Source organism: Homalodisca vitripennis, chromosome 1 (genome assembly GCF_021130785.1).
Source record: "Homalodisca vitripennis isolate AUS2020 chromosome 1, UT_GWSS_2.1, whole genome shotgun sequence".
NCBI classification, from domain to species: domain Eukaryota; kingdom Metazoa; phylum Arthropoda; class Insecta; order Hemiptera; family Cicadellidae; genus Homalodisca; species Homalodisca vitripennis.
The window spans coordinates 199,494,019-199,509,477 of record NC_060207.1 but is presented as its reverse complement, the minus strand read 5'-3'; the positions used below and the strand labels follow the sequence as shown (position 1 = coordinate 199,509,477).

General features: G+C 34.8%; 1 protein-coding gene across 1 annotated transcript in view; it reads left to right on the top strand.

The window, feature by feature from the left end:
• The first annotated feature begins 1,721 nt into the window (after nt 1-1,721).
• The window catches only part of LOC124354604 (double-stranded RNA-specific editase Adar-like), an 83,069-nt gene continuing 69,331 nt past the window's right edge, over nt 1,722-15,459 (top strand). The window contains 1 exon segment of the mRNA XM_046805195.1: nt 1,722-1,999. Coding sequence (XP_046661151.1) covers nt 1,936-1,999 — 64 coding nt within the window. The 5' untranslated portion in view covers nt 1,722-1,935.

Here is a 15,459-nt window from a genome sequence, read left to right as displayed (position 1 = left end):
CCGCACTCGACACAATGGCCGGTCTAGTTGTAGCCATTACCAATGTGCTCAGGCCACAACATCTTGGTAATCTGAGCACCTATTTAATGTATGCTGATGATATTACTCTTGTAGTTAGCGGTGAATCAGCTGCTAGTTTAAAGGAAAACTCTTCCCAAAGTTTGAATAAGGCCTATCAATATTGCAGGGAAAACGACTTGGTTGCAAACACTACAAAAACCAAGCAGATAATTTTTGGAAGGAGAAGTGTCACACTAGGTATAGACAATGTAGTACAAGAAGAGAAAGTAAAACTGCTAGGAATGACGATTGATGCAAAGCTCACTTGGACCCCCACATCGACAACTTGTGCAAAATAGTTTCCTCTGGCCTATACGCTGTGCAAAGACTTAAACAAATAGCTGATATCAAAACTGCCAAAACAGCATATTTTGGACTAATTGAGTCACATATTATATATGGTCTAATTATTTGGGGTGGAACCTCAATCTGTACCATGGAACGAGTGTTGATCCTGCAGAAACGAGCTGTGAGGATACTTGCAGATCTGCAGCCACTACAGTCTTGCCGTACATCTTTTAAAGAGCTGGGAATCATGACAGTGGTCAACCTCTACATACGAGAAGTGATCATGTATGCCGAAAATCAAGATCCACCTTGTAACAGCAACGTCCACAGCTACCCCACCAGGAATGCTTCATACTTTGCAACACCACAACATCGGCTCACTCTATCCGAGAGACAACCACTCTACATTGGCTGCAGACTCCACAACCATCTTCCAGATCAACTGAGAAGAATAAGAGGACAGAACCTGAAGAGAGAGCTCAGTAAATGGTTGGCGGAACGGCCTTTCTACAGCATAGCCGAGTTTTTCAATGACAATTAAACAATTGTATTTTGTGAAATATTTTTCATTGACTTAAGTATATTTTAACCTCTGACAAGCAATTGTTAACAAACTTCTTGTTATTCTGTACTTTTTGGAAAACAGTATTGACGCCTTTGTATTTCTCTACGATATAACAAATAAAGAGATTGATTGATTGACTGTGTCCGCAAAACGGTGCGGACTATCAATTGATTCGTAATTAAAACTGTATTTTCATGTAATTAGCTGGTGCAAGGCCTAGGCCCCATCGAACCGCCCTGAATAACCGGAAGGGAAGTACACAGAAAAAAATTCACCGACAATCATCGGCGTATGCACAGAGACATTGAATATTCATATAGATCTTGAATTGCCAGTATAATTCGTTGATGTTGTGACGCTCCGGCCGCTAGATATACGCGTAAATTTAGTTAGATTACTAGTTAACTTCATTCTTCTCCATTCAATTATCTAATTCTACTTGGTAGCAAGGACCGTTCAACGTCGTTTAGCTATGAATAAATAATAGTCATGATGACTGACCTCGTACTTTTCCTTTATACTTACGATAATGTTTCAACTTGTTATGTAAGTAAGTCTTATAGTATACGTAAAACAATGTTAATTTGGTACTCATTCTTATAACGAATCGTTCTGCCAAAAGAACGATGCACAGAAATGAAAAACAGTTAAGTCTTGTTTCTGTTATGTGAGTAATATTTTATAGTAGTTATCAATCGTCAGCATATGTAACATACCGCTGTTCTTTACTCTTTGCACAGTGCAGCTGCTGCAGACAGACCAATTCATTTTACTTCCACCCAATGAGAAACGAAATATCAATCTCTGATTCTCTTCTCCGTGTCTGTGCAAACTGCAAACGCCAAGTCAAAGTCGGAGTTGCTTGGAGTCAAACCACGGTTGGACTGTTTCTTCATCTGATATTTGACCCTCAACATTGTTGCTGTGTTGGAGACTGTGTTTAGTCCATATTGAAATTTTGTTTCATAAGTTTTCGATATATTTTGATTGAACGTGTGTTTATTTTCCGAATTTACATAGAAATGGCAACGGTTTTGTGTCAGCGTCCACGATCTACTGTGGGAATGGGAGGAGACATGAATGATGGTAAATTATTTTCAGGTTTTTTCTTGTATATAAGTTTTAATTTATTATTTTACTAGTTTGCTTGTCCTGCAAATAAATTAAGATAGGTGTTATATTTTTCTGTAAAATATTTGAATTTTATTAGCAAAATCAGGCCTAGCCTAAATTTTTTATTATCTTTGTTTTCTAATTTTATGTCAAGTTTCCTAGTATTGTCTTCCTCATTTGCCAGTTAGCTGGTTAGACTGTTGTCTGTTTGGTTTGCCAATTATGTAGTTAGGCTGTTAATGTATAACTTATTATTGATTAAGAAATCCAGGGAGACTAATAAGCGACCTAGGCCTACATGATTGCGGCGTTATTCAATTGCTATTATCGAATAGTTCTGTACCTATTATCCAACTTCGATATGTAAAAATTTTACATAATAAGAGTTATAATAAAATTACCTAACAAGAAGAATCTTGTACTTAACAATTTTAAAAACAAATTTAACAATAACATTACAAAACAACAAAACCAACTACGGCCTAGACTTAGATATCAAGGAAAATGTTTGTAACTTGCCCAGCTTGATATCAATGAATAACCACTTTTGTGAAATGGAGGAAAAAAAATTCTCCCCATGTTGAAGACATTTAAGCAAATTTTGTCACTTGTCAGAAACACATATTTTCCTCATATTCATCACCATTTTCAAAGTCTCAAAATATTGGTTACTTCTTGTTGTTTATTGTGTACATTAAAATTACTATAATCGATTAGTTTGTCACATGCTACGTTAAATAAGTTGTAATATCGAATTATTCCTTCAGATAAAAACAACCGAACCCTTTGATCAGAGCAATCGGATAATGAGTGTAGGCTATTTATTAAACCCTTTGCTTGTTGCTAATAAATTCATTGATTTCCCTATAACGCCAATACATCTACAAGTATGTTTTTGTTCAAAGCTAATTTTTTTATTATAAATATGATATAAGAGGTAAATGCAAGAAATAGGCTATTAAACATGGAATTTTGGCTATAGTTAGCATATATTTATTGATAAAAATGTAAAATAATGATTGACTATATAGGCTATACTGTGAATTTGATCTAAATTTAAATTCTTGGTACAAACTAATAAAACTGCTAAATTATATAAACTACTAGTTATTAGAGCATTTTCTAACCTAATGTGGAGGTGGATGGTGCTAGACAAAGGGCACCCCCCTTCCCCTGCTGCGGTGTGAATGTCGTCTATAAATACTTGGAGCATGCACATGCCATTTCGAAGGTCTTTTGTGAACTATAAAACTGTCTAAGAGGCACAATGTGTAATAATCGGTTATACTCATGGTTGGTTGGCGTTTTGGTTGAAGTCTACCATTCTGACATATCCATCTACAGCGTGGGAAGGGTTAAAGTCTACCCAGAAATTCACTAAAAGTGTCGAGCAATGATGACCTAAGAGGTTTTTTTTCCTTTAAAAATCACTGATAATAGATGAGAAAATTGAAATACGGTTACCTTAAATGTAGTGGAGCCCCTACCCTAGGTTGTGGATACGTTTTTCTTAATTGTAGTCAAGTCCCTTCTCTAAGTTGACAACCCTCTTGAACCCTTCAATAATAAGCATGGACTCAGATTTCTTTTGGTACTTTGGGATTATACAGACCACACCAGTATGAAGAACACAAAAATATAAATTTATAGAAACAAACATGATAGAACGAAAAAACAACTCTTTAATTACAAAATTACAAACTTACAAGCATTTCCAGGTATTGTGATCGGTATTGTTGTCGCTGTTATCTTATCTTTCTCGAGAATCCCGATTACGGCAGGCCGCGCGGCATCACATGATTTACACGGTAGGCTACATAATTGCCTTTCCATTACAATTCAATTTATATTTCTGATCAGCCCCTCTAGAATTTGATATTATACTGATAGGTACTATCTTGAGGGATGTTTTTCTTTCGTCAACATCAGCACGGGGCAGCACCGTGAAGCCCGCGCTGATGGCCGGAGGCACTCGCATTTTGGGTGGCGGAGTGTGATCAAGAATAAAAACAAGTTTTGAGTGTTTTTTCAATAAATAGTTTAGTTTTAGTTTGGTAATTTTTTTTTTATTGAATTTTTGTGTTTGGAGAAATGTAGAGGTACAACAAAGCGACGCACCAGCTGAACAGGCGGCGAGACTCTGCAATCACGTTATCTACTAGACCGCTCGACTTTGACCTCTGTCTGAGGATGGGGAGGGGTTTGCGATAAGACAATTCCTGTTTTATATTGACGAAATATTCTTCTACGCTAATCTAGTAATCAGTAGAAGCAAAATGTCAAATAACGATTCATGTCTGGGTGTGGTCGGTATAATCCCAAAGTACCTTTCTTTCATTTAGATAGGCAATGTTTGCTTTTTTTTTAAGAGTTGCCAATTTCTTCTACTTTATGTGTTTTAATGAATCATCAGGCCAATGGGCAGGTTCTGTGCTGATTTTCTGGTAGTTATTTTACTATAGCCACTTCCTACTATTTGTCAAAATTTGAACTTAAAATGAGAAAATGAACGTATAGAATATTGGTATAATAGGTAAAAGAGAGGGAAGCCTAAATAATAACAGAGATTAAAATGGAAACGTCCATGGCCATCATTGTGTTCTTCACTGGTGCCAGCGGTAGTCAGGTAAAAAGAAAGAAAAACATCCTCGTGATAGTACCTATCGTACATTCGAGCTCAGATTACATGAGTGCCCGTTTTCTCCCTAAGTTAACTAAAATTTATTAATCATGATCTGAGGGTACCCAGGAGCCAGACAGCCAACACAAGAAATACAGTAATAAAACAAAATTTTGAACATAATGAAAGTAAAAAATAAATGAAGAATAAAAATAATAGACTTACAAAATATTGAATGAAGAAGAGGATATAACTTCTCGGCTGCTCTTGGAAAGTTATGAAGCTGGTTTATCACACAAGGAAAACCGTTCAAAACTCCATGTCAGACTGAAAAGGATACAATTTATGAATTGTTCATTGTAATGCAGTCAAACTTAAAAGAACACCCACTGTGCTTATTTATCACAGTTTGTATGACTTTACTACTTGTAGAAGGTAACCTCATTGTTCTACTTGGAGAACCAAACTTCACTGAAAAAACAACCAACACAAAATGCTAATGGCAATGCCAAAATACAAAGCAAGGCTGCAGTATAGTAAGTGTCCAACACTCGAGTGATCGATAATATAGAACCATTGATATTCATGAGTAAAGGATCCTTGCTAAAGCTACTTAAACTAAATTATATTTTAATTACAGTGCATTTCAAATTATAGTATAAAAAATAATAATGTTGTGGTGAATAAAAAATAATGTAGGATAAATTTATAAAATAGACTATAGCAAGGAAAATAGTATAACATTTATTTACTTTTTATTATTTTGAAGGATAAATGTGTCTGACACAAATAAACCATGTGCATAACCACTGCACTTGCTGCCATTATAGATCTGCAGTATTAGTGTCAATAACAGGTAATTCAGTAGGATACTATTGTTTCAGTAACAGCTGGGCTGAATGAGTTGTTCTCATAACGATTATTTGGTTTTGGGTTATTAGTTAACTAGTTACAGCCCAGGCCATTTCGTATCAATCAGACACATATTAGCAATGGAAATATTACTACACTATGCAATGTTATTACGTGATCTTAAATCACATCCAAAATCGCATAATTGCATATAGTCAGAGAAGTTGGACAATCTGGGGCGTGATCTGAGGTCAGATAATACTACTCAAAAATGCCCCTGGCCATCAATGCGGGCTTCGGTGGTGCCACCCCACGCTTCTGGCAAAATAAGAAAAACATCCCTCATTAAGATAATACCCAAATTAAAGCTCAGATCGCATGTGCGCTTCTTAAGGTTATTTATATATTTTTTATATTTATAATACATACGTATGTATAGTCAAATTTGAATTACCCTGTTTATAAATTTATTAGTACTAACATGCTACCACGGCAACAGGTTTTTTTTTCTCTTAGGACAAGAAGCTTATAAATTGCACTTAGTCCTGTAAGAACCTTTGAGCTGCTTCTGGAGTGACAGGATATTCAGGATGGGTAAGGTTAGGGAGTAGGGGTTGCCTCCTATCGAGATCCATGAGAAAGAATTAGGGCACTACATCTCAAAGTCATGTCTCCCCGGAAGAAGGGAGGCCAGCTCTCAACCAGCCTCTCCAGTCAAAGTAGGCAGGGGATGGCACACCCTTGTTGAGGCTAGCAAGAACCTTTGAGGTTAGGGAACAAACCCCACTAACTCCAACAGTCATCTCCCACAGTGGACTAGACCTATCGAATTGCCCATGAACCCCAGAATCTTGACATTTGTAGTTAGTGATGTGCCACTCCTGGACATCCATAAGGTTGCCCAGATTTAAGTGACACATCGGTTTTTGCTGTGCCCAGAGGTAGGTTCAACTGGAAGGTATAAACCAGTCAGAAGTGAACCCTGCTGGGATACGGTAACAGGTTACTGGAATGTAATAACTGAACATGTTATTTTGTAATAGCTAATGACAACAGTATTAGTTAATTATCAGTATTTCCCGTCTCTAGCGGCCAGTATTCAAATACCATATATAGTTTAACTGTGTTTCAGTTACTTTGCAACAATAATGTCGAATTGAATTACATTATAGACTTTTATGATTGTATAATAGTGAAGCTACAGTTTTATATCTCAAAAGAATTATATGCATTTGGGTTATAGAAAATAGAATAACTTTCTTTGTATTAAGTTTGAGAAGTTTCAATTACTTGAAAGGATAAACAAACATGTCTGACAGCATTTAAATTGTTCTAATTGATGATTCAATATTATCAGTAATTCGGGTGTTTGACGCTTATTATACTGTATTTTAAACAGGATGGCCACCGGACCGGGAATTTATCGGACCGGAAAAAACCCGGGAATTTTTCTGACAATTGGGAAATATTACAAAAACAAATTTTCCGTCTCCAAGAACTTATAAAATCAAAACAATTTGACAGCTTCTTGAATCGAGAATTTATCAACCTCGAAACATCGATTAAACGCGACATGGATCGTGAAATTGTGGATGAAGATCGATCAACATATGTTCGCGAGCTTTTCATCTGAGAGTTACCTCCACTAGTGTAGTGGAGTATTCTTGGTTAGTTCTACTTCAGTTCCGCGGCATCCCCCTCCGCCCAAAAAACACATGACAATGCATTGGACAATTTAAAATCGGCCGATCGTTCCGGACTTGGGCACTAAACGAGCTATACGCCTTAAGCGGTAAAGCGGCAGAGTGGTAGTGACCGCGATACAAACGGGTTTTATATATTTAAGTATTATTCAGTCCTTAAAGTGGGGCTATAAACAGACTTAATTGTTCGGTTTGTTGAATAATATATGTTTTGACGACCGGTTTTTTTAATACACCAGAATTTCAGTTGAATGTTGCCAGGCCTGATATGATACCTGTTGGAGAAGAAAATAGTGGTTAAGCTATAACAAATAACGACAAGAAAGGTGCGCTGGCGTCCGACATGTTGCACAGCAATGACAGGATGAGCTTAGGGCTGAACGGCAGGAGAAACATTTATTGTCTGGAATTGGTGGCAGATAAGCGGTATCTTGTGGTACTGCCCTGCCGCTCACGTCTGTTGTGTTTCCCATAAGTACAACACAAACATTAAATTGTATTGCGCCGCTCGATCCAGCGCTCACCGCCCAACGCTTACCACTTGTATCGCGGCCGAGACCTCGGTTGGTCTACGAGTGATTGCTCCTCGCACACGTTCTGATTGGTCATCAGATTACACAGGTTAAAACAAAGAAAGTGATGTTATGTTTTGATCTCACGGTCACATCCAAGCCTTGACTGAACTGCGTTTACACCGGCAAAAGATTGCAAGTTTTGTTTCAGACTGTAAAAATCGTATCTCAACGGGTGCAAGAGCTCTCGCAAGCGCTGTCGAAACCAGTGTCGGACAGTTGTTTGCAAGAACTGGAGATCAGTCTCGACTATTTAAATTTCAATAATAAACATTGCCGAGACATCACTGCCGTGTGTAAACAGACTTCGTATTGACTCCCGGAACAACCAGCGGTACAACTGTAGCAAGTTGTACAACAAACACTTGCGACAGTTTTCGTGAGTAAAATTGTTTATCTTGTTCACATTATGCGACAGTAGTTGTGCAAATTCTTTCGCAACTTTACTTGCAAGTGTAAACACAGCTTGTGTTGTCGCCAGTCTACAGACGGCAGATGGCCAGCTGACCGAATCAAACATGCATGTCAGTGTCGTCGTCAGAGCGGGATTGGTTGGACGACAGCTGAAAATCCCGTAAGTTTTCCGATCAACTATTTACCTGAACGACTTCGCCGCACACGTGACGATCGGTCGGACGATTCGAACTGTTAAACCAAATAGTCCAACATGTATAAGGAGCCTTATATTATGTTGTTTCGTAGTCCATGACTACAGTCTAACGAACACGTGACGAACCAAAGTCTTTCGTGCGTTTATTTACTTTGCAGTTATGTTTTGTGATGGGGTGATTCTATTCTTGCATTATATTAAAGACTGACACAAAATATTTTGGAGCCAGTAATTGATATCATCAATTGTGCTCGTATTCTGGGTGCAACTGTAGAAGGTACTGGTGTCTATGTACTTATTCTACAGACTGTGAACTAACCGCAACTCTGTATCTTCCGTAGCAGATAACTTTCTGATGCATTCTTCATGTATTGGCCATTAGTGGGATGTATATTGAGAGCCACGATACTTTCGCGGGACTCTAACCAGGGCTACCACCAACGATTAGAATCTGGAAAAGCGTGCACTACGCATGAATTTTGGACTCCGGGAAACGTGTGAATTTTTATAATGTCCCTGGAATTTTTAGTAGGGATGGATTGTTTTCGATACTCGATACCGGGGTTCTTTTTACTCGATTCCGATACTAACAGAAGTACGCAAATACGCTTGAAAAATCACGATTTCACAATATACTAACTCATATGGGAAAGCTGAATCTCGAATCTAAAAAATCTATTCCCGGATGACTACTGATCGGCTGTAATCAAATTACCCATTACTAAAGAATTTTCGTACTTTCCGTATGAAGAAATGTAGATATACAACCAAAGTAAAAACAAAAAACTACTGTAGTTTAACAAATAATATTTTAGCTATAATTTGCATTTTTTATATTTATTTTGACGCATCGTTGAGAGTCAGCTCTGTCTGTTTATTTGTGGACAAAAACGATCGGGAGTGCGCAAACTACCGATTGGTGAAACGAGTTTTGTAGTACTTGGTGTATAAAAACTATTTAAAAACATTAGTAACAAAATACCAGGATGTATTAATATTATTTAAATGGGTGTTCATATTTCTATGTCTATATTTGTCAACGCCATTGTGTCTCAGCTGGTTCTATGCGCTGACATTAGCTGCTCAGTGGAAAACAGGCGATTGCTATTTTTTATTTTAAGTATGTGTCGTACTTCGAGTTGTTGTACATAAATAGATTCTCTATAAATGTAAATATATCCATACATTTCTATAATTTAAAAGGAAAATCTCTGCAAATTACTTTAAAGTAGCGTGGTATCCTCCCTCCCCAAAGATATATTAATTAAGTAAGCTTAGAGTTCATATGAAAGTATTTGATAAAGTATTAGATGGACCGAAAGTTGTCCACCGCAGACCTCTGACCCGCAATGCTGGACTGCAGTTTGCCCCATGGTAGCGCTGTGTTGGTATTTATTTGTTATCTTTGTTTATTCCATATTGGATATGTATTTTTCCAAACATCACAGGAAGGGAAGTTATTAGGTATACACGATGTTTCGTCAACACACCGAAAGACAGACATAAAAACTAAGGAGCTTAAAATAGATAATAGCGAGAAATCGTCACTGAATTTCTCGCATATCGCTAGCGGCAAAATGTTAGAATGTTGCAGCATTGTGGCATTTCTTGCAAATATTGCTAGTGACGATAAAACGTCATCGTTGCACTCTGCGTAAGGATTAAATACAGTACTACAGTTCTCTATTTGGGAAATAGATTAGTGAATCCGACCGGGAAAACCGAGAAAAAACCGGGAATTTGAAAAGATGTTTTGAGTGGTCACTCCGAGACATTGTAAATTGAAGGTATAAATATTTACACCAGATAAAGTTATTTAGAGACAAAGGGGCTAAAGTGTTTTATCTAAATAAAACATGAATTGATGGAAATTTCCGAAAGTGTTTGAAGAATAATCCTAGATGGTGTTTTACCCGATATAAACTCATTTAACTTATAGTTAACTCAATAGTTGTAAACTACTTAATAGTTGTAGAAATAGGGTCAGAAGATGGATTTTTTGGCTTGTGGACATCAAAGTTACAAGATTAACACTGCATGCAGAGAGTATTACATTGAATGAATCGGTCAATTTTGGTAACAATGACTTTGACATAAAGTTCTTGCAAATTTGCCTCCAAGCTCTGAGCCGATCATGGACAACGCTTCATATTCCGTGCAAAATAACAAAGTACCAAATAAATCGCCGGCAAAATAATACATCTGGCTGATTACATGGTTAAAGCCATGAGGAACTAAGCACCAGTAAAGCAACAGTACATGAAGCAATCCAATGTTTGAAATCCCTCGAAAAAAACCTTCAAAATTGATATCATGTAAGGGAGCCTCACAGTATTAGATTTCTTCGATATAAACGCAATTGAGTTTATCTTGCCTAAAAAGAAAAACCATATTTTATCCAACAATACATTTGGCAACAGTTCTACAGCTAGTACTAAATGAGGTTTTGATTTCTGTCAGGCCCTCAGACTAAAAAAAATGTATTATGAAGATGTAATAACAGATTTGAGAGAATTCTGGATGACAGATGTAATTATGTAGGATGCTGTTGATTCAAGTTTTTACTATTGAAACATATTTTAAAGTGAATGGTTTTTTATAACATTTGAAGCGATTACAGGTTTTAAAAAGATAAAATAAACTAAAATAGTAATTTAAAAATATTGAAAGAAAAAAGTAAAGATAATTCTTTATCTCTATCTATTATTTGTAGCACTAAAATTTTATACTTACACAATAAGGTAGATGTACATGTTATAGATACAAGCGTAAATTAAACCTTACATTATTTATTTGATGCAATACACATTGAGACTGTAGCTTGAATGTAGTCTGAATTTGAATTTAGATACTACCTTTCTTGCCAGAAAAGTGTAGGGAGGCACAGGCTCCAAAGCCTGCACTAATGGTCAGGGGCACCTTTGATGTGTACTTTCTTAAGTGGAAAATCGTTCAATGTGATTATCATGGAAAAGTACCGACCACAAATGCTTGTGGCCATAAGTGCAGGCTTATAACAAAACATCTTTTGATATAGTATCCAAAAATCAAGCACAAATCCTTGAGCGTTTGAACCCCATTTTAGATAGGACGAGATAAGATGGGAAGCGGGATGTGGACAATGAACATCTTATCGCTATTTGTATGTCAATTTATCTTATCATCTTCAGTCAAAGTCTGGTTTTTCTTTACTTTTATTAGAAACAGCAAGTTTGGGGTATAATAAAAAACATGGGATAGTTTATTCATATAAATAAAAATAAATAATGGAGGTGTAATACTATTTTATACTTTGTATTCCTTTGATTTATTTCATCTTTGTGACAATTAAAATGATCTGAAATATAATTTCACACGTTCACGACGACATGTACCTCATAGGGTAGATGCAATCTTTCATAACTGCCGTTGTGTACCCAATCAGGTACACACTGGGCTTTTGTAAAGTGCCTCATGCACCCGATGGAGTACACATTGCTATGCATTTCCTTATTGCATATTTATTGTTTGTCTGTCTTGGTGGTTTGTTAAATGTGATGCCTGTGCTTAAATAAATACCTTATAGACTATCTTGTATCCCGTTGGGGTACATGGAGAAACATTGAAAAAACATATTGAAACAATTTTTTGTGCAGAACTACGAAGCCTATATACCATTTCTCGTTATACATTAAAATTTGACGTAAAAACAGATTACGGTTTTTTACCATTATTATTGATGTGGTATTATTGTGTGCAATGTATTGCAGCAAATAAAAAAAGTCCGCAAACAAGCCGTTGTCGTGAACGTGTTAAAATTTTAATTTTATAATATATTTCAATGGTTAAAAAACTGAAATCCATCCCATGATTGCACAGTTATATGTACATATCTTCAATACTAGTTAAACATTTTGTTTAGGGTTTAATTTTGTTAGTTTGTTTTAACCCTCCAACTGGCAGTGTTAACAACTGCTTAGTGGTAGACATATTTTAGCTAGAATGCAAACGTATAAAAAAATATATTACTGGTAATAAATAAATACTAATGCATAATAAATACGGTTTGACATTTAAACATGTAGTCATACATGAAAGGTATCATTATTTAAGTATATAAGGAGTTATGGTTTTGAAGAAATAAAATGATTGGTTTTTGTTATCGTACAATGTGTTTTAAAGTATGTTATTAGTAGATTTATAAGTAGATTGTTTTGTACATGGAAAATTAGTAGAATCATGGTTATGTTAAATCACTTGTTATTCAATGCATAGACCTAATGATTTTTTTCTCACTTAAAACACCCAACAAATCTTTATTTTTGCAGTTATTTGAAAAAAATACTATAAATATAGCCTATATAATTCTCATGTATCAGCAATAACTTATATTTTTAGTTGATAGACTTATAAGAGACATTCAGGAATAATCTTTCAAATAGGTACAGACTTTGTGTATACTTAAATTTTAAGTAAATTAGGTAGTTATGGGGTAGTTATTTGGTCAAATTCAATTTCTTTCATATTTCATGATAAAATAATAGTTAATAAAATAAGAAACACGTAAATTAAGTGTGGGAAGTCATTGTTGATGTTGCCAAGCAATAAGAAGAGAGTCATCATTGGCATCTGGTTCAACTTCAATTTGTTTTATAATTTTAACCCTTTTAGTCCCTACATCGGTATATACTAATGTTCACACAAAAAAAGTGCCACGATAATGTTTAACATATTATAAATTTGTTAATATATAATCAATCAGACTGAAACAAAAATTACTGTAGGGATCACCAGAAAGTGCAGTTGAAGGAGAAGCCTATTTGGCATTTCACCTTAGAACATGAACAAGATCTTAGCTAACAAATTAACTACATTAGTTTAAGGTTTGTACAGTGCAACACTGATAAATGGTTTGTGTGGATCGCAGCATATGACAACTGCACTCTTTCGTTGCCCAGCAATATTGTAAGATCAGTTGTTTGGTTTTAAATTTTTTGTAGAACAACACAAATAAGTGAAAATTTAGTTTTCTAAAAAACTGTATAATTATTACTTTTACAGTTTTTAAAATGTGATCCAAAACTTAATTAAATGTTAATTGTTAGTTTAAATGTTTGTGTTGAGTCTTTTTTTTATCTCACTCAAGTGATACTATGTTTTATAGTGAAATATTTTTCTAAGCACTGTGTATGTATATAAATTTCTCATGTGAAACTGGAAAAAATATTCACTATAAGTAAATATTGTAAAAAGTACATTATGTAAAAAAATAATATTAATTTTTTAAGTATAGTGCAGAATTAAAAATTTTTTAAATTAAAAAAATGTTTATCTTGTAACGAGTAACGAGTTACTCATGCCGCACTTTGGTAATAGAATCAAGAACTTTATTATCTTTAAACACAATTTGTACAATGGGCAGTCAATATTACATTGCATAATAAAAATAACAATAATAATAAACAGTCAAAAATTTAATAAATAAACTGTTCAAGATAAGGAAATTCTGACAGTGGTTTCTCACTACATTCTGGCAGTGATTTCGTCTGCCTGTAAAAATGGACTTCAAAGACTTGCTGCTATTCATCAACACAATACCAGATTTGCCAACAACTGGAATCTTCCATTTCACTGCACAGCATTGTACACAAAGAAACCAGCATACGCTCAGTTTTACAACCTTCTCCCAGATGAGTTGAAGTGTCGAAACAACCATAATCTCAGAGTCTATTTGAAAAAATGGCTTACTCAACAATCATTCCACACAGTGGATGAGTTCCTGTCCTGGAGAAACTTAGACAGATATATTTAATGTGTTCTTGTAAAAATGTGATGTAATGTAATTTTTTGACGCCTTTAAAATCTTAATGATATTTAATGAAGTTATTCTCTCTCTCTAAATCTAAAATAGTCAATATTACCAACAAGTCCAGTTTTATATTACTACTTTAAAGCTATGTAAAGATATAGACTAAGCTTTCTCAAGCAACTTATTAAAAAGCATTATTTTCATGAATATGTGGCTGCTTTTTTTTATTAAAAAATTTATATCTTCTGAAATAATAAATTAAATTTTACCAAATTTGGCTCAAATGTTAACGATACCAAGACCAGTTACTGAAAAAAATATTAAATTATCTTAAGTATTTTCAAAATGGCGGCCATTAAAACTTTTAAACTTTGAATATCTCAAAAACCAGCAATTTTACTCAAGAAGTACAAGAATAGCAGTCTTTAGAGGATATTATCACAAATCTAATGATACCAAAATTATTTAAATCGAATAATAAATAACTTATTTAGAGCAGATTTACTGTGACAACACATGGTCCACATTGATAGCTGTAGTTATTCAGTTTTGAAATTAGCTGAGAACCACAACGTGGGCCATGTCTTGACAGAGTAAATCTGCTCTAAATCAGTTATTTATTATTTGATTTAAATAATTGTGGTGTCATTAGATCTATTATCAAGGGATACCCTTAACAACTTAACAAGTTTAATAATTTATATACAGTATTGCATAATTTAAAGAAAATGTGATTTTTTTCAGATTTTTTAATCATTTACTAGTAAATAGGTGGCTTTGAACCATTCTAAGGCTCATTTTAATGCATGATTTTCATCTTGGATAAGTTTATCTAGACTTTATTACAATTTATAAGTGTCGTATCATATACATACAATACTGAAAAAACTCCACTTAAAAAGCAAAATAATTTACTGTAGTTACAAATAGGAAAGGTCAAAGACCAGATCCCTGTGGTACACCAATTACACTATTTTCTAAATTAGACTTATCTGTGTGCTGTGCTACCATTTTTTTTTCTATCCATTAAATAGGATATGAAAAGGTTAGGTTCATTGTATCTGACTCAATAAGAAACCAATTTTTTTTACAGTAACTCATGGCATATACAGTCTACAGGGTGTCCAGAGTGCGGGAAATGGGAGAATTGTACTTAAATTTACTATGTATGGAGAAAATTTAGGGTATATACAGGAATTTTGAGCAAAATGTGTAAAAAAATCCAAATAAATGAAGCACGCCTAACGCTGATTTTTTTGTGTGTGATCAACTTCAAGGATAATAGATG